Source organism: Sphaerodactylus townsendi, linkage group LG16, assembly GCF_021028975.2.
Source record: "Sphaerodactylus townsendi isolate TG3544 linkage group LG16, MPM_Stown_v2.3, whole genome shotgun sequence".
NCBI classification, from domain to species: domain Eukaryota; kingdom Metazoa; phylum Chordata; class Lepidosauria; order Squamata; family Sphaerodactylidae; genus Sphaerodactylus; species Sphaerodactylus townsendi.
The window spans coordinates 27,119,786-27,139,806 of NC_059440.1; the positions used below are offsets into that span (position 1 = coordinate 27,119,786).

Genomic DNA, 20,021 nt, shown 5'->3' on the forward strand with positions numbered 1-20,021 from the left:
AGAGTGGTGGACTCCGATTTGGAGAACTGGGTCCAATTCCCCATTCCTCTACATAAGTGATGGACTCTAATCTGGAGAACCGGGTTTTGATTTCTGACTCATTTTCATAAGCGATTTACTTATACACTGAACAAAAAGCCCCTCAATTCTGTATTAGTCAGACCTCAGTTGGAATCCCCTGGTCCAGTTCTGGGCCATGCGATTCAAGAAGGATTTTGACAAGCTTGAATGGGTCCAAAATGGTCAAAGGTCTGGAATCCATTTCCGATGAGGAACAGCTTGGGGAGTTAGGTATGTTTAGTCTGGAGAGGAGAAAGTTAAGGGATGGCATGATAGCCATGTTCAAATATTTGGAGAGGGAGCAAACTTGTTTCCTGCTGCTCCGGAAACTTGGACAAGGAGTAATGGGTTCAAGGTACAGGAAAAGAGATTCCACCTGGACATTAGGAAGAACTTCCTGATGGTAAGGGCTGTCCGACAGTGTAATAGACTGTCTTAGAGCGTGGTGCAATCTCCTTCCTTGGAGGTTTTTAAACAGAGGCTGGATGGCCCACTGTTGGGAGTGCTTTGATTGGGTGTTCCTGCAGGGCAGGAGATTGGACTGGGTGGCCTTTGTGGTCTCTTCCAACTCTAGGATTCTATGAAAAAGCTGTCGAGACACTGGGTGCCGTGGTCGTGGTGGTCGTGGCAGGAGCAAGATTCGCATTGATGGCTTCTCACCACTGCTATGCAAGCTTGGGGAGGGGCGCCCTTCTATTCCTTCCCCTTCTATGCACAGTGAGTACCAAAAGGCGTTTCAGGCCTCAAGGTGGGATTTGTGCATTCTCCAGAACCATGAATGAACCCTAATGGGAGAGCAGGAGGGGTTCTCTTTGCTGTACCCAAAGCTACCGGCAGAGGGCGGGAGTGAGCCCAGTCACATTTATGTCTTTGGCCAACATAACACTTTGATGCCCTATTTGGGGGGGGGGGGGGGAAGGTTACTTAGATGTCTCTTCGGAAATTAAAGGTTTTATTTTTTTTTAAAATGGCACTTTGCAAGTCCTTAGATCTGTCCTTGGGGATGCCTTTTCTGCAGAACTAGTCCTCCCACATTCCCCACTCTTTTACTTCCCCCCCCCAATCCCCCCCCATTTCCACCTGAACCACCAGCTTTAAAAACGGTTCTTCCCCAAAGTTTATTTTTTGGACGGCGGGGGGGGGGGGGGGGGAGCAGGTGCATTAGAGGGTGTGCATGCAAAGAGATGAACCACGGTTCCTTCTGGGGAGTGGAGAGGGACCAACACCTCACCGGGGATTTCTTCAAGCTTCTCACCCAGGGAAAGCCAAGATGGGAGGGTGGTGGTTTTTTGGTGCCAGTGACAGCAGCCAGCCCGGCAACCGGAGCACCAAGAAAAGACAGACTCCAAATGTGACCAAGCACCGTTTGGATTAAAGCAAGAGGACACAGAGAGGGGAGAAAAGAGATCCAGTTGTGCAGAGGGTGGTTTTTTTTAAGGACAGAGAGAGAGAGAGAGAGAGGGAGAGAGAGAGAGAGAGAGAGAGAAGGAGGGAGGTTAGTAAACAGAGGGGAGCATCCGCAGAGTCTGCCCCCCCCACCCCACTCCACTCCCCAGCAATGAGCGTTTAAGATGGAGCAGCGTCACTTCAAATAGGTAAATGCCTTTTTTTCCCTTCATGCCTGCCTGCAGCTGGGGAAGGGGGCTTGTCAATTGCACGCGAGGAGACCGACCAGACCCGCACTGGCTCCTCTCCCTTGCCCTGGGCAGGGAAGGCTCCTTGGCACGGGGGTGGGGGTGGGGGTGGGGATCTGTCCCACATCTGAAATTGACTGGGCTGGCCGGGGCGGGGCTGGCTTGGAGGGGGGGGAGGGGGATTTATTTTTGTTTGCGGAGCCTGATTTGCAGATGGGGGGTGGGTGGGGACGAGTGAGGTTTGCTTTTGCCTTTTTTTTTTTACAACAAAGACATCTTGCCCCCACCTGGTTTAGATGCCTTTTCCCCCTTTTAGGGTTTTTTTTTTTGGGGGGGGGGAAGGGGGGTCTTAAAAAGCCATGGCGCTCCTGCACGGTGCGGCAGAGATTGTAACCTCAACGTCCCCAAATAAATAAAAGAAAGGAGGGTGGGTGGGTGGGTGGGAAGGGGGGGGAGCGAGCGAGCAGCTAGCCCAAAATCCATCCCTGGGTCACGTTTATGTTTTGGGGAGGGGGGTTTGCTCCTGAAAGACACACACACACACACACACACACACACACAGCAGCAGCAGCAAGAGGAGACAACTGCACCGGTTGGAGAGGCTGCCCGGGCTCTGTGTGTGCCTCTCTCCCCCCCCCCCCCCAGCGATGGATTTGGCCCCCCCTTTTCTTCCCAGCAAATGAGCCAGAGGAGGCGATTCTTTGGTCTTAAAGGACTCCAACAGAAGGCTGAGCCGCCTGCCTCCCATTTTCAGCCTTGCTAGGAAAAGCGCGGGGGGGGGGGAGGAGAAAGAGGGGGGAAACCCCCCAGATTCACCCCCCAACCCCTTTGTCGCTCCCCCACTTCCAAAAAAGGATGGGTTTGGAACTGGGCTACCAGAGAGAAGCGGCAGCCATGAACAGAGGGGACAGCTCCCTATACTGAACCTTCTCCTGTTTCTTGGCTGCCTCCTGGGTGCTTTCCCCCCCCTCGCCCCCCCAATTTGGATGGGATCAATTGCTCTCCGGTGGTGTGCGCTCCTTCGGTGGTGCAGCCTGGCGATGTGGCGGACCTCTCTCGGGCTCAGGGCTTCGGCGGAGCTGCTTGGGATTTGCCTGCAGAATATCCATTTTGGGGCTGAATAATCCCGGGAAAAGGACAGAAGGAAGCAGAGAGAGAGAGAGAGAGGAATAAAAACAGAGGCACCTTCCCCAAAGGCACCCACTTGAGGGGGAGAGAAAAAAACAACAACCCCAAGACTGTGTGTTGCTTGGATAGGCTTGAAAAGTGGGGGGCCCTACCTTCTTCCCCCTCTCTGGACTGCAGCTCGACTTGAAAACCTTGTATGTGACCATCTCTGACCTCTGCAGGAAATCTTGGCAGCATCCTTTCCTCTCTTTTTTCATCTTGGGCAGGGGGCCGGGGGGTGGGCTGGGAGGGAGTGTCGCGGCTGTCCATTTGCAGCGGATGCCCATGAATGCAAACACCATGATATTTATGATCCTGGGGGCCTCTATTGTTATGGTAAGGAAACGTTTCTTGGCATAGGTCCTTACCCCCTTCCCCTCTTCTCCCCCCCCATCCCCTTTTCTTGTGCCTTTAGTCTGACCGTGGTGTCTCCTGCATGCCTTGTCGTGTCCTGTTTGGATCTGTCTAGCTGTGTGTGTGTGTGTGTGTGTGTGTGTGTGTGTGTGCGTGTCTCATTTTTGTTTTAAAAAAATATGTTTTACTGCACTCTCCTTTTTTTAGCAATGAAATGCGAGTGAGATTTTTTTAAACCCCACCGTCTCTAGACTTGACCAGCTACCTTCTGGCCTCTTTCAGGCAATCGCGTGCTTGATGGATATGAACGCACTCCTGGACCGATTTCACAATTATATCTTACCGCATTTGAGAGGTGAAGACAGAGTTTGCCATTGCAATTGTGGGAGGTGAGTCTCCGGGGGGGGGGGGGGCTGGGCCTGTCCCGTGGCATGGGGGGAGGGCGGGGGGGAGGGGGAGGGAAAGACTGTCTGCACCCACAGAAGGCACGCAAGGCTCCATCGTATCCCCTGTAGATTTTGCCAGTCCCGGGAGCGGGTGGCATTTGGGACCTCGGGTTCCTGGCGATGCCTGATCAGGGTTCTGTTTCTTGGATCAGAAATGGGAATCCGTAGCGTTGGAGCGATTGAGACACCTTGCCCTGGGATTAAAGCAGCCTTTTAACTAGGCCTTGTGTTACCTCTGAATTGTGGCAGGGTGGGGGGTGCTGAAGTCTTCAAGGGAAGTCTTGGGGCATTTAAAGAAGATGTTCCAGATCCCAAGTTGCGCCACTGTGCTGACTCACCGTCCCGTCTCTTGTATCGATCGGCCCGTCCTCTTCAGTGGGCAGTTAACTTATGGGACTCCCTGCCACCAGGTGCGGTGACAACCCCTGGCTCTGATGCTTTTTTTTCTTTTAGAAAATGGGGTTAGACAAATGCCTGCAGAAGGACTGGTTTGCAAGTGGCTGCTAATCTTGAAGGCTCGATGGATCCTCCATGGCTAGGGGCAATCTACTTCTGAGTAATACATTCTGGGGAAAGTCATCTCTGACCTGTGCTTTGCTTGTGAACTGGCTGGGCTGCTTGGGAGCAGAATGTTGGATTCAATAGACCTTGGTCCAATCTAGCAAGGCTATCTGGTTCTGCAAAACCTGGCCCCTGGCCTGCTTTATTGGTTATTGTTATCATTATTATTTAATCGCATACACCTTGAAGGAAAGATGAACTTTCCGGGTCACCTGCCATACTTAGCACAACAATCTGTGTCACTTCTATAGCCGTGCATTTGGACCTCTGGTAAGGGAGGCTGTTCTGTAACTGATAGCCATATGCTGTCTGCCAAAAAGGTTGGCCCTGTGAAGGCAGAGCCATCTTGGACAGCTCTTTCCCTCTTGGGCTCATTTTAGGTTATTTCATTCCGGATCCAAAATTTGCTTGGCTCTATAGGAATCTGGAATGGCTTTGAACGTTCCGTGTGTGCCTGTTCCGGATGCCGAATTCAGAACAGCCAAGTTTCTGTTTCAAGTTGTTTGCTGGGTGGTATTGGTGGGGAGGGGAGGGGGGCTTCGGATTGATACGTTGACGAGTTCCTCAAGCTTGCCAGATGTTGAGTGGATCTGGTTCTGATAAGGGCCGGCCACTTCTTCAGAAACTTGAAGGGTGCACCTCAAATATGTGGGTTTTAGGCTCACTGGAGAAATGTGCTTTGCATAAAGTTACTCCAGGCTGTAACGGGGAGTCCCAATAACCGAAGTTCAGAAGGTGACCCACTTCCCAATTACCGTGGCCTCCCCAAGGGAAGTCCTGTTTGTTATGTCATTCCATAGTTCTGCAGGAAGATGGATGGCATCAGAGTGTGGCATTTTCGCTTGCCCGTTTGTGGACGTTCGCTTTCAGGCAGGGAGAACTGAGTTCAAAACCCGTGGTTTCCTTCTCTGGAGGGAAGACAAGACAGAAATATACTAACTTGCTGGCGATCGGTTTTGATTCGGTGGCTTTGTTGGGGGAGTCTCTGCTTTGCCTGTTAAAGGTTCCACGTTTCTGTCTTGGGTATCTCCTGTGCAAGAGTTGTAGGTACCAAGTATTTTCTCCTGTCTAAATCTTGGAGAGCTACAGAGATTAAGCCAAATGTTCCTGTGGTTTCATGTGATTTTGAGCAGTTGTGTAGGTTGATGGAGGAAAGGGTTGTAACGAAACGTTTTGCGTGATCACTCCGAGTCCCTGGTGTTCCTTTTTGAAGGTTCGCAGGTATGAGGGAAAGACTCTTCTCTGTGAACTGGTGAGTTTAGACTATGCTAGGCTGTCTGGACCAATGATTGGACTCAGTAGAGGACAGATTATGTAATCCCTAGGAAAGTGGCCCCCTCTCTGGATGGCATGGTCAATGGGTCGAACAGGGAATTTCAGGACTGTCCATGCTGAATAATAAATCTCTGGTATTGGACGGTGTTCTTATTAAAGGGTTCTCCTTAAATGTCCACTGCGAATGGTGCCAGTTGGCTTGGGGTGGCCGCCTTCAGCTCCCGGTGAATCCAAAAAAGCATGTTAATCGACGATTAGATTTTTTAAAAAATATAAAACAGAAGAAGTTTCCCACCTGCTGTTAGCAAGCATCTCTGGTCTCTGATTCTATACTCTTGAGTTTTTCAGTGCTTCCTGGCATTCTTTCTCAAAGTCTTGGGCGGGGCAACGAATGCAGAGAGAATCCCACAGTTGGGAAGATCTTGAAGGTCACAGGCGTCCGACAGCAACCCAGACTTCCTGCAAACCCAAACAGTCCTGATGTCAAAGGGAGGAAGAGGAGAGGGGGAGCAACATCTGGCTCTCCAGATGTGCCGCAAGCAGATCTTCTGGGAAGCCAAGGCATGCTAAACAAACGAATGGGAGAGTCCTTGCAGAGTACATTTATGTATTTCTTTGCAAAACAAAATCCCACTTTTTTTGACCAGTCAGGCGGCTTGCATGAAACATGCCCAGTGCCTAGCGTTGCCAATCTCCAGGCGGTACCTGGAGATCTTATTGCCCGGTGACTGAGATCGCTTCCCCTGGAAGAAATGGCTGCTTTGCAGGGTGTACTTTATGGCATTATGTCCCGCTGAGATCCCTCCTCTCCTCAAGCCCCGCCCTTTCCCAGCCTCTACTCCCAAATCTCCAGGAATTTCCTAACCCTGAGTTGGCAACCCCTGTGCCTGGATCTCGCTCTATCTGACCCCTCCCCCAACTTCGGCTGATCCATCATTATTTTATCCCATCCTTTTAAACAGCCCTCCTCCTCATTTTATGTTAGACTGTTCCTTAGTCCACGCCTTCTCTTCAGTGGCCCCTGCACTGTACGATGCGCTCCCTCCAGAAGTTCACCAGGTGCCCGCTCTCTTGGAGTTTTGGCACCCAGAAAAGACTGTGAGAGCCAGCGTGGTGTAGTGGCTAAGAGCAGGTGCTCTCTACTCTGGAGATCCAGGTTTGATTTCCTGCTCTCCCAATTGATCTGTGGAGGCTTATCTAGTGAACCAGATTAGCTTGTGCACTCCAACACATGCCAGCTGGGTGACCTTGGGCTAGTCACAGTTCTTTGGAGCTCTCTCAGCCCCACCCACCTCACAGGGTGTTTGTTGTTGGGGGGGGGGGAGGCGTTGCCAACTTATTCCTTTCTTTGATGGCTTTTGTAAGTCAGTTATCCTCCTTAAGTGCAAAAAAACTCCAAACAAACTTGAAATTGTGTGAATTTAACAGGGAAAAAAAATATCGGCGCAAGGACACTGGTGCAAAAACTCGCACTAATTCAGTTTGCGCAAGGCGAAAACAACAAGGAAACGGTTTTTTGAGACTGAGCAGAGAACGATCAGCAGAATTCAGATACCTTTATTTGCACACAAAAATAAATTAAAATTTGTTGAACAGTCAAATCAATACATTATATAAGGGGAATTAATGGCTGTATAGGTCAGCCATTCTGTTCCTGTTTTTGACACACCTTGGTTGTTAGTACCAGTGAAAGAAATTTAGCAGCAGCGCTAGTGGAGTCTGGATCCTTATCTGAGAAGAGTAAGGAAAGTTGATTCTTTTTTTTTTACTTTGGGTTGTTTTAACTTGTAATAGTGGGGTAATTAGTTTCTCTCACATCTCAGTATGAAGCTGACGGCCCAGCAGTATGTGGCAGTAGCATTCCTACTTAGTAAAAGATGAGACAACATCTGTGGTATGTTTTGGAAACCTTAGGAACCTAGGGCCCCTTCCACACATGCAGAATAATGCACTTTCAGTCCACTTTGCTGCTGTGTGGAAGAGCAAAATCCACTTGCAAACAATTGTGAAAGTGGATTGAAAGTGCATTATTCTGTCTGTGTGGAAGGGACCTAGCTAGTCCTTCAGATTGTCTTCAGAGGTGCTCATGTACTTGTTTTTATTGCCTCTAGAAGTTAAACAGGTGGTGTTTGATGGCCAGGCCGTTTTGACACGTTGCTTATGGAATACTGTCCTCCAAGGTATTTGCTGGTGTTGTCTTTGCTGAATTTTAAGTGCCTGGTCAACAGGAGTTTTTATTTTCCTGAGCATCCCCTAATTTGCTTGCCTGTTGTGTTGCATCATTTAATTTTATTTCCTTTGCAAAATGTACCGCCCGTGTTTCCAAAAGATGACCAATGTGGCAAACCATCTTTTTAAAAAATACCCAGGAGAAAAGATACCTAAATATAAGAACATAAGAACATAAGAACTAGCCTGCTGGATCAGACCAGAGTCCATCTAGTCCAGCATTCTGCTACTCGCAGTGGCCCACCCGGTGCCTTTGGGAGCTCACATGCAGGATGTGAAAGCAGTGGCCTGCTGCTGCTGCTGCTCCCGAGCACCTGGTCTGCTAAGGCAATTGCAATCTGAGATCAAGGAGGATCAAGATTGGTAGCCATAGATTTTCTCCTCCATAAATCTGTCCAAGCCCCTTTTAAAGCTATCCAGGTGAGTGGCCATCACCACCTCCTGTGGCAGCATATTCCAAACACCAATCACATGTTGCGTGAAGAAGTGTTTCCTTTTATTAGTCCTAATTCTTCCCTCCAGCATTTTCAATGAATGCCCCCTGGTTCTAGTATTGTGAGAAAGAGAGAAAAAATTCTCTCTGTCAACATTTTCTACCCCATGCATAATTTTATAGACTTCAATCATATCCCCCCTCAGACGTCTCCTCTCCAAACTAAAGAGTCCCAAACGCTGCAGCCTCTCCTCATAAGGAAGGTGCTCCAATCCTTCAATCATCCTCGTTGCCCTTCTCTGCACTTTTTCTATCTCTTCGATATCCTTTTTGAGATGTGGCGACCAGAACTGAACACAGTACTCCAAGTGCAGTACTCCAAGTGCAATGTGAAAATATCCGGGGTAGGTTAAAAATAAATTATTAATAGCAGCAGAAGATAAAAACCATGTCAGTGCAACATTTGCATATATATATATATATATATATATATATATATATATATATATATATATGTCTACCCTGCTTTGCCCGTAGTATTGTGGTGCGCTGGACTGCCTCCTGGGATTTCTCCTGGTTTGCTCTGACGTTTTGGGAAAGAGGCGAGCAATTTCAGGAGGATGGGGACATCTGGAATTTCCTGGTCTCATCAGCGTCTCTGGAACCGATGCTTTATTTTTAAAAAATGTGATGGTTGAGTGCTTGGGGTTCCTGAAACAAAACTGGACTAGTTTCTGTAATTTCCCCCGTTCCTGCTGAAGCCCCTCCCACTACCCTTCTAGCCAGCGTGGTGTAGTGCCAGCGTGATGTAGTGGTTAGGAGCAGGTGCACTCTTGTCTGGAGAACCGGGTTTGATTCCCTGCTCTGCCATTTGAGCTGTGGAGGCTTATCTGGGGAACTAGATTAGCTTGTGCACTCTAGCACATGCCAGCTGGGTGACCTTGGGCTAGTCACAGTTCTCTGGAGCTCTCTCAGTTCCACCTACCTCACAGGGAGATTGTAAGCCTCTTTGAGATAGGGTGGATATAAATCCAACTCTTCTTCTTCTTCTTCTTCTTCTTCTTCTTCTTCTTCTTCTTCTTCTTCTTCTTCTTCTTCTTCTTCTTCTTCTTCTTCTTCTTCTTCTTCTTCTTCTTCTTCTTCTTCTTCTTCTTCTTCTTCTTCCTCCTCCTCCTCCTCCTCCTCCCCCCCCTCCCCAGATTCCACCTCCAAATCTCCTGGGGTTTCCCACCCTGGAGCTAATAACCCTGGATAAGCAAAAGGGACTCTTCTAGCCATAGTGCTGGTATACTGGGTTGTTTGGAGAAGGACTTCTCATGTGTTGGTTCCCCCCTCTCTTTGGCCTTCTTCACGCCCTCGCTCCCTCCCAGCCTGTTTGATTTATCCACAAATCTGCAAGCCAAGCATCACACAAGTCAACTAGCTCTCAGGCAGCAAGTCCCTGGAGAGGACCAGGCCACCTCGGAAGACTGTTTGCAAGCTGACGGCGAGCTGAAAAGCCGAAAGCACAGGCAGAGAAAACTTCTGTTACAGCGTCCCATACGAGAACTTCTCTCCTACTTAGTCTTGAAAGACTACTTTGCCATGCAGTGGGGGGGTTAAAAGTGGTGGGCTCTAATCTACAGAACTGGGTTCAAGTCCTTGCTCCTCCATATGAAGACTGCTGGGTGATCTTGGGCTAGTCAAAGTTCATTCAGAACTCTCTCAGCCCCCCAGACCTCACAAGGTATCTGTTGTAGGGAGAGGAAGCGAAAGGAGTTTATAAGCTTCTTGGAGACCCGTTACAGTTGAGAAAACAGGGTATAAAGGCAAACACTTCTCTTCCTCTTCTTTGACTTCATTTCTGAGCACAATTGAGATAGCTGTTTCATCTAAAACCCTAATGGGTCCTTCTTTGTTGACACACTCCATCAAAGAAGAGAAGAAGAAGAAAAGTTTGGATTTATACTCCATCTTTCTCTCCTGTAAGGAAACTCAAGGTGGCTTACAAACTCCTTTCCCTTCTCTTCCTACAACAGACACCTTGTGAGCAGTGGTGTACCTGCAGAAAATGGCTCCGGGGCAAGTAGTGAAATTGCCCCCCCAATTGCCCCCTGGGAGAGGGGTAGAGGGAAAGGGTGCCCTCAACCTCTTGCCTACTTCTCCAAAACAGGGAGCGTGCTGGCCAGGGAAGAGGTGGGCTGGCGGGTGGGCAGCAACAGCAGCAGCAGCCCGAGGTGGGCAAGCAGCGGGTGGGTGGCTGCTGGTGGATGGGGGCACAGGAGGAAAAGGAGGTAGTGGTGCAACAGCAGCTCTCATGGGTGGGGGGAAGGGATGGTCAAATTCACCCCCAAATTACTCTCACAAGTGGCGCCTGTGGCACCAGCCCCTTCTGTCCCCACCTAGGTACGCCACTGCTTGTGAGGTAGGTGGGGCTGAAAGAGTTTGGAGAGAACTGTGACTAGCCCAAGGTCACCCAGCAGGAATGTAGGAGTGCGGAAGTTAACTAAAAAAATGAAGTACAGCCAGAATAGTGGATGTATCTGTGGACATCTCCCACATACTGGCCATGGCTGACTCTGCTTATCTTCTAAACCAGGGGTAGGGAACCTGCGGCTCTCCAGATGTTCGGGAACTACAATTCCCATCAGCCCCTACCAGCATGGCCAATTGGCCATGCTGACAGAAGAAAACTGATAAGGGTGGAGTTCCCTGTTTCCCTCGTTCTAAACTCGAGAAGCTTTGGCTGATCCTGGGCTGTTCAGGCTGGGAACAGGAGTTGAGGGAGCCTCTTGACTCTCAGATGTTCAGGAACTACAATTCCCATCAGCCCCTGCCAGCATGGCCAATTAGCACATGCTGATAGGGGGGGCTGATGGGGTTGTGAGTTCTGGGCATCTGGAGAGCCAAGCGGAACCCTACCCCTGGGCTAGAACTATGAAGATACAAAACAGGGAAATCCTGGAAACAGCACAGTTACAACAGGATGCTGTGTACAGAGTCCTGCAAACCCAAGTTGTAATTTGCAAGCCGTCGTGGAGAAATCCTGTACAGGGAAACAGCCAAGCCTTTGAGGGATTGTCTGTGAGCCGAATTGTGGCTCTGCCAACTGATTGTGGTTAAAATAAATCATGATTTCGTGCTACATCTCAATGGAGCTAGAAACTTAGCCAAACAGGGAACATAAGCCCCCGTATCTATGGATGCTTCTGCTTCAGGTTTCTGTCCCTGTTGATGTTCTGTTCACTGTTATATTCTTGAGACTTTAGATCAGGGGTGGCCAACTTATGGTGCTCCAAATATTCATGGACTACAATTCCCATCAGCCCCTGCCAGCATGGCCCTGACCATGCTGGTGCAGGGGGGGCTGGGAATAAAGTATTAACTATGTTTATCCTGAGCACCATATGGGATGACTTTCACCCCTGGTCTAGATTATCATATCTCTTCACAAGCTGTTGCAAATTTACAGAATTTTTTCTCCTAGGGTCAGTCTGGCTTTAAACATTATTAGCTACATTTGGTGGCATCTGTTGCAGTTTCATTGCCTTACCCATTCTTTTGGCGTGTTCACCCAGCTATCATGCAGCATGCAAAAGGCTTTCCTTCCCTCAAGCATGTTCCTCATGACACCCCATGCGATGTAGGTCAGGGATGTGAGAGAGTTGCTGCATGCCTTACATCACTCACTGGAGTGTCACAAGTCTGTTAAATCTGTTTCTCTCTGCTTGTGTGGAATTAATACAGTTTCCCATCAGGGCAAGACAAAATAGATGTCAGAAGACTAGAGTTGCCATCATCCAGGTAGAATGACATACTGCACCAGGGTGCCAATTTCCACTTTTCCTTTTTAAAAGAAAGTCTCCAGACCTTTTCATTCCAGAGCTATAAAGGCAGCCTGCACATTTCCCCTTATAACCCTGCAAGGCGCAAGCTTTTGTGGTAAAGAGTTCTTGAGGTTTGAACCCCCCCCGATTTCATGTCCAGCTTCCGCATACCCGTTTGTGGAGTTTTAAAACATTTTTTGAGTGTTTTTCTCGGGTTTTTGGCCTGCAGGGGGCCCATTGTTCGGGCTAAGCTTGGCACCAAAACTTTCAGGGAGTTGTTTTGGTGGACTCTCAAATGATACTACCCAGGTTTGGTGAGAGTTTGGTTCAGGGGTCTTCCAAAAGTTGCTAAGGACTCCCCAAAGTGCGGCCCTTACATCCTCCATTGTTTCTAATGGGAGCTAATAGAAGCATATGGAGGCTACACCTTTGAGGGTCCAAGCAACTTTAGAACCACCCTGAGCTAAGATTTCCCTAGGGCAGGTGGGGTGTGCCCCCCCGAAATCCCCCATAACCCCCCCCCATAAAAAAAATCTATCACCTACGTCCACTGCTTCTAAGGAAACATGCTAAACAGACTCTTTTTTCAAGGAAACGAAAAGCTGGGAAACAGTAGCAATTAGGTCATTTTAATACTACAGCAATTGGTCAGTTGCAGATTTTAAGAAGCTCTATGTTGAAGGGAGGAAATGTTAGCTGTTGCAGGGCTAGGACAAGGAAAACATAAGGATGCTTTGATACTACTATAGATTCTTCTGTATTCACAGCAATAATAAGAGTTACAAATGTATTTATTTATTGTTTACATTTATACCCCGCCATTTCTCTGGAGACTCAAGGCAGCTCACAACAAGCATACATAATAAATATAATAGACATATAAAACATTTTGAAACATGCTTCAATAAATTTCTTTGTAGTTAAAAACAACCATTATAAAAACAAAACCTAACAAGGTAGCACAGAAAGAAACAAACGCACGCACCAAACAAAAAGATCTGTCTCCATAATATACACAGTCATGGTCTGTTTATGTCCAAAACAAACAGAGGTCCCTTCCGCACATGCAGAATAAGGCACTTTCAACCTACTTTCAATGCACTTTGCAGCTGTGCGGAATAGCCAACTCCACTTGCAAACAATTGTGAAAGTGGATTGAAAGTGCAGGATTCTGCGTGTGCGGAAGGGGCCACAACAGTGTTTCTTTTGTGACTCATGTCACTGATTCGCACATGCAGGGAAATGAGGTGATGTGAGTCAATATGGTGATAGATCTGTTGGTACCAGGAGGCGAATCACATTTTGCAAAACTCCCCTCTGTTAGCAGCTCTTCCGAATATAGAAAGCTATCCTGGCAAGGAAAAAGGGGTACCAACTTTTGCCCCTGTTAGGGTCAGCGTTCTATTTTTAGGGATTTTGATGCATTCCAAGCTGAACCACCTCTTTCTCCTGCATGTGTGAACAAGGGCTGCATATTTAAGGGGTGATGGTGTATACAGGCAAGTTACAAGTGTATATGGGGTTGAGAGAAACAGTGTTTTAGCCTGGGAGGTAGGGGGCTATATGAAACGTGGTCTTCTTGGTGGTGTTCCTGGGGTTATCAAATTCCCTTCCTAGATAGTCCCGCTCTGCCCCAGATCATGTGGTCCTTAGAGATATGGCAAAAATCACTGTTTTTGCCCAGAGGGCTTGGGAGGAAAGCCAGACTCTTAGGCTCATTCCGCACATGCAGAATAATGCACTTTCAAACTGCTTTCAGTGCTCTTTGAAGCTGAGCAGAATAGCAAAATCCAATTGCAAACAGTTGTGAAAGTGGTTTGAAAACGCATTATTTTGCGTGTGCGGAAGGGGCCTTAGTTTAAATGATATTGTTTGCTTGCAGGGACCTGGTTTCAAATTTCCTCTCAGCTACCACTTGTGGGCCATCCACCATTTCTCAGCCTAAATGTGATCTCGCCAGGTTGTTCTGAGGATACAGTGGCAAAGCACATCAGGTATACAACCCTGAAGTCCACGGAGGAATGTAGGATGAAAATTTAATAAGGATCACTCTTGCCTGCTTTTCAGTTTCCGGCTGATCAGCAGAAACTGTGCATTTATGTCGATTTTTAGAGTTTGTTGTCTGTTTTTATCCTAACTTGCTTAGTGGGCCTTTCTGGTCGCCAAAGTGGGGGTAAGCATATTAGAATGAATCAGTGTCGTTATCAAGTGACTTGAGTTCAATTTTGCAATGGCTCTGAGACTGTCAAAAAGAAATGCCAAACAGAAAATATTGTTGGTTACAATATCTAATGTTATTAAAATCCCTGTGTAAGCACAGGAGTCAACCCCCGAGACACCCCTTCTGGCACAACACTCAAAGACGAGAACGTTTTGTTATATTGCTCAAAAATATCCCTTCAAAAGAGTCGGGTTGCCAATCTCTAGGTCGTAGCTGGAGATTTTCCTGGGCTTATAGCTGTTCTCCAGGTGATCATAGAATCATAGGGTTGGAAGAGACCCTAAGGGCCATCAAGTCCACCCCCTGCAATGCAGGAACACATCATCAAAGCACTCCTGACAGATGGCCATCCAGCCACTCTTTGAAAACCTCCAAAGAAGGAAATTGCATCACACTCTGAAGGAGTGCATTCTACTGTCAAACAGCCCTTACTGTCCAGAAGTAAGGGGCTGGTTGCACGATTACAACAGACTTTCTCCATGGAGGCTTCCACCTCCACCAGCCACCCCTACATGTTCTCCCTTTGCAAGTTTTCCTTCTGTTGTACAGTCTTAAGGGCAAAGCCCCAGGGCCCCACCAGTTTGGAAAGAGCATGCCACCATGGAGATTAGAATCTCCTCCAAAACGTAGGGACCGTGTTGTGTTCCGGAGAAAAGCTGTGTGTGGAAGCAGCCCCAGAAAGTCACAACTGGCGAAGACAATCCAGTTGCAAACTATTGTTCTGGCACATCGAAGAAGAGTTGAATTTATATCCCCCCTTTCTCTCTTGTAAGGAGACTCAAAGGGCTCAAACTCCTTTCCCTTCCACACCCCCTCACAACAAACACCCTGTGAGGACAGGTGGGGCTGAGAGAGCTCTGAAGAACTGTGATTAGCCCAAGGCAACCCAGCTGGCGTGTGTTGGAGTGCACAAGCTAATCTGGTTCCCCAGATAAGCCTCCACAGCTCAAGTGGCAGAATGGGGAATCAAACCTGGTCCTCCAGATTAGAGTGCTCCTGCTCTTAACCACTACACCACGAAGGCCCAAGATCTGAGCATGCATGGGTGCCATTTAACTTAAGTCATATCTGTTTTAGCTGTTCTCTTCCGTAGCATTCTCACTTTCTGAAAATTAACATCCTTATATACTGACTCACCCTATTTGGGGTGGGGGGATTGCTTTAAATGGGAAGTCCTGTTGCTAATTAATCCTTTCCTGGGAGGTGACCTCCTTCAACCACCTACACCTTCTTAAACGGAGACGCTAAGTTTCAAAGCATCTCCCCGCTTTATTCCCCGGTCCTTTCTTGGACTGGCCGCTGCTCACGGCTAGAGCCAAATTCCATGTTCTCTCCTTTTCTTTTAGCAACACCCTCTCAAGCAGTGTTGGGGGAAAACACAGCCCCGAGCCAATTCTCATGTCCCTCAGACCGGAATCGCAAATTAATCTTCGAAAGAGCCAACCAGGAGTTCTTTCGAGGCCGTTTGAATGCACGTGTGAAGCCAACAGACCCGGACAGACAAGGAGGGGCAAGATCCGCCAGGGGAGTGGTGGAGGAGTAGCCACACCCATGCATCTGGGAGGGGGGGGGACACTCAGATTTTGCACCGAGCTACATTTTCCCTAGATACGCCTGTTTTCGAGGTGTAGTTTTCAGGAGTCAAAGTTCCTTTTGTCAGATACAATAGAGTAGAAATGACTTGGATACTGATCCAGCTAGCCTGTAAGGTCTCAGGAGCTAAGCAGGGTTGGCCCTGCCAGGTATTTTGATGGGAGACCTCCAAGGCATACCAGGGGCATGACGCGGAGGCAGGCAAGGGCAAACCTCCTTCAAGGTTCAGACGCTGGTATCTTAAAGGATGTTGGGGAGCAGGTCTTAGAATAAGGTGACCAGATGGTCACCTTTGTGAACTTCAGAGGCCTGGCGGGTAGATGCGCGACGCGGCGAGGGTAAGCCCCAGCTGTGATATTATTCTGCCTCTTGGGGCTCCCAGAAGGCCGCATCATGCTCGCTCTGCGGCCAGCGATCACGCTTATGCACCCCTGAGTATGCTGTGACAGAGGCCGGGCAACTGGAAGCGCCCAGAAGAAGGTAGGAGCAGTCGCGGCAGCCTTCCAAAAAAGTGGGACACTTAAGAAAAACCCGCATGGTCATGTGGACAAAATTGTTTTAAGGCGGGACTGTCCCACCAAAAGCGGGACGTCTGGTCAGCCTATCTTAGAAAAGACTCCACCCAAGACCCTGAAATGCTGCAGCCAGTACTGAGTTAGGTAGACCAACAGTCTAACTCTGCAGGTGTGCATAAGTGCCACTGAGTCACAAGCAGCCCACGGCATCCCAAGCAAGGAGCTTTCAGGGTAAGTGAGAAGCAGCAATGGTTTGCCACAGCCTTCCTCTTCAGAGTCTTCCTTGGTGGTCTCCCATCCCAGACTTATGGTGACCCCAGGAAGGGGCTTTCAAGGCAAGTGAGAAGCAGAGGTAGTTTGCCAAAGCCTTCTTCTGCAGAGACTTCCTTGGTGGTCTCCCTCCCAAGTACTGACCCTGCTTGGCTTCGGAGATCAGGCAGCTATAAGAACATAAGAACAAGCCAGCTGGATCAGACCAGAGATCGACTTCTCCTCCATAAATCTGTCCAAGCCTCTTTTAAAGCTATAACCTTCCACATACCATTCAACAGACTGTGTGTTGTGTGTAAAATGCCACCAAGTTGCACTGACGGTGACCCCAGCAAGTGTCTTTCAAGGCAAGTGAGAGGTGGTTTGCCACGGGCCGGCCATCTTCTGCAGAGCCTTCCTTGGTGGCCTCCCATCCCAGCACCGACCCTGCTTAGCTTCCCAGATCTGAACCAAGACCGAACAGCAGCACGCATGCCCTAATTCTCCACTCCTGACGGCAAGCTGTTCTTGGCGCTTGCATGATTTATGCACCTGGTTGTGTTTTCGATTTCCCAGAGGCCGAGCCCTGCCCCCCTTGTCAGGGGCCTTTGATGGATCGGACGGGCTTTTTCGCCACAGGTGCCAAGAACACGCGCGGCCCCCCTGCGTCCCCTTGGGGAAGAGAATCAAGTCAGTAGCTAAGAACTGGGAAAGACGGGCGCAGGGGATGACAGGCAAGTGAATTAGACCTCTTTGCTGCCAAGAAAAAGGGGAGAGGCTGTCCTCTTCCATTGCTGTGTTTTCCCGGCCAAGTCTATCGAGCGACAGTCTTCCCCAGCTAATGAATTTGAGGCTGCCTGCACCTTCCCCGGTGCGCCGTGTCAGCTTGCGTTATCTTCACCTGGAAGTCGGGGGAAGGACCAAAGGAGCCATTCGCTCCTCTGTGCTCGGTCGGTGTGTTTAAATAATAACTGAGGTCAGCCCCAAGCTCTGGAGGAACCCAGCGCTGTGATGCGATCTACTGTCTTCCTTTGGGATCGGGGCCATCTCTGGGTGCAACGGGACTGTGAGCAGCTGGGAGTCTGATCTTGGAAAGGTCTGGGCACGTCACCTTGTGTGCATGGTAGAGAGGAAGAAGAGTTTGGATTTATACCCCACCTTTCTCTCCTGTAAGGAGACTCAAGGTTTTGTCGAAGGCTTTCACGGCGAGGAATCGCTATGGAGTGCTGTGTGGTTTCCGGGCTGTATGGCCGTGTTCTAGCAGCATTCTCTCCTGACGTTTCGCCTGCATCTGTGGCTGGCATCTTCAGATCCTGAAGATGCCAGCCACAGGCTCTGGCCAGGAGGAGAATCGCTGCTAGGAACACGTGCTATCCAATCTGGAAACCACACACATAAGGTGCTTACAGCTCCTGTTCCCTACAGCCTCTTCCTCCACAACAGACTGCACCTGGTAGCAGGGCAGTGGTGGGGCTGAAGGAGTTCTGAGGGAACTGTGACTAGCCCAGGGTCACCCAGCAGGAATGTAGGAGTGCAGAAACACATCTGGTTCACCAGATAAGCCTCTGCCACTCAGGTGGAGGAGTGGGGAATCAAACCCTGTTCTCCAGATTAGAATCTACATGCTCTTAACTACTACACCATGCTGGCTCTCAGCGTGAGAGTAGTGGTTGAGGTAGACATCTGTGTGCATTCGGAGTAGGATTGGCCAGGGTGGCGAGCTGAGAAATTCCTGGATATTTAGTGATGGAGTTTGAAGAGGGAAAGGAACTGAGCAGAGATGGGATGCCATTGGGAGATAGCAGTGGGCGGTTTTTACCACTGGGGGAATGTGTTCATCATCCTCGCTGCCACACAATGACACCACTTTTGGCGTGACCCGGAAGCGTGGGATTGTGACAGAGGGATGCTCTAAATGATGGATTTGGATTTGTACCCCCGCCTTTCTCTCCTGTAAGGAGACTTAAAGCGATCTTGTGAGGCAGGTGGGGCTGAGAGAGTTCGGAGAGAACCGTGACTGCCCCAAGGTCACCCAGCAAGCTGCATATGGAGGAGTGGGGAAACAAATCCAGTTCGCCAGATAAGAGTCCGCCGCTTATGTGGAGGAGTGGGGATTCAAACCCCATTCTCCAGATTAGAGTCCACTGCTGCCAACCTCTGCACCACTGCACCACAGTGGCGTGGCATAGCCGGGGGGCAGGGTGAGGTCGCGGCCCAGTGCGTGCCACCAATGCTTGGGGCGTGGCCAGGTCGTTCCAGGGGCATTCCGGGGCGGGGGCAGACGGGGACATGGCAGGGGTGCAGGATGCAGGCATGCCCCAGGCGCAGTTCCCCCACACTCCACCCCAAGCTGTGCCAGCAAACAGTACAGTGTGCAAGAGCTCTGGGGGGAACAGATGCAGTCAAGAATCAGAGCTGCAGCAAAAACTCAGTGCGGAAAAGCCCCCCATGAGGCTGTTTGGCCTGCCTTAGGCTTCAGAAAAGCCCACCAAGACTGTTCGGGCTCTGCTGGCGATGCCCGTGGGGACGTGTGGTGTGCCCGACACCCAAACCAAGGGCATCCGGGCGTCCTGCTTTGCTTGAGGGCTCCACGAGTCAGCTTTGGAAAGTTTTTCCCCTCGCGAGAAGGGTGGGATGACGAAGGCAAGCCGGGTGACGCCGGAGAGAGCCCATGAATTAGAGTGCCGCTAATGGGTTCTTGTAATCGCTGCATAACACGCCGGAGCATGAACAGCCTCGTGGGGGTCTTTCCAATGACCTTGCTGGCAGCCTTGCGCATGGCGTGTGCAGGTGCCCGGCCTGTCTTGATGCGGCGGCTCTTTGCTGCCATCGACAGCGATCAGCTTAGGAAAATTATCTCATCGATCGGCCTGTTTAAAGTGCAAGGGAGATGGTGACTACGTTTAAATGCGCATCGTCTTGGTGGGCTGCTGAATGGCACACCTGTTCTTTTCCTCCCACCTTTCCCTGTGTCATTTCCCCTCCCTGCAGGCATTTGAGTCATGCTTTCTTGGCAGTTGACGTCCTGTGGTTTCAATGGCTGCGTCCTCCCTGGGTTTTTACCTGTTTCTCTGTGTCTTTACCTGTCGTTTTTACCTGTAGTTGGTAGAAACGGGACATGGGGACAAGAGCTGAACTGGGGAGGAGGATAGAAGGACCCATGGGGAACCTCCGGTGCCCAAAGTCTGATAAAAACTTGCAGGTAGCCCCACGAAGAAGAAGAGTTTTGGATTTATATCCCACCTTTCTGTCCTGTAAAGAGACTCAAGGTGGCTTAGGGCCTCCTTTCACTTCACTCTCCCCTGGCTTGACACCTTGTGAGGCAGGTGGGGCTGAGAGAGTTCTGAGAGAACTGCGACTAGCCCAAGGTCACCCAGCAGGAACGTAGGAGTGCGAGAACACATCTGGTTCGCCAGATAAGCCTCCGCCACTCAGGTGGAGGAGTGGGGAATCGAACCCGGTTCTCCAGATTAGACTC

At 49.5% G+C, this 20,021-nt stretch overlaps 1 protein-coding gene across 1 annotated transcript in view; it reads left to right on the forward strand.

Annotated features, from left to right (window-relative positions):
* The first annotated feature begins 239 nt into the window (after window positions 1-239).
* The window catches only part of TMEM240 (transmembrane protein 240), a 35,730-nt gene continuing 15,948 nt past the window's right edge, over window positions 240-20,021 (forward strand). The window contains exons 1-3 of the mRNA XM_048518634.1: window positions 240-291; window positions 2,962-3,197; window positions 3,498-3,604. Of these exons, the coding sequence (XP_048374591.1) occupies window positions 240-291; window positions 2,962-3,197; window positions 3,498-3,604 (395 nt within the window). The remainder of the gene's footprint in view (window positions 292-2,961; window positions 3,198-3,497; window positions 3,605-20,021) is intronic.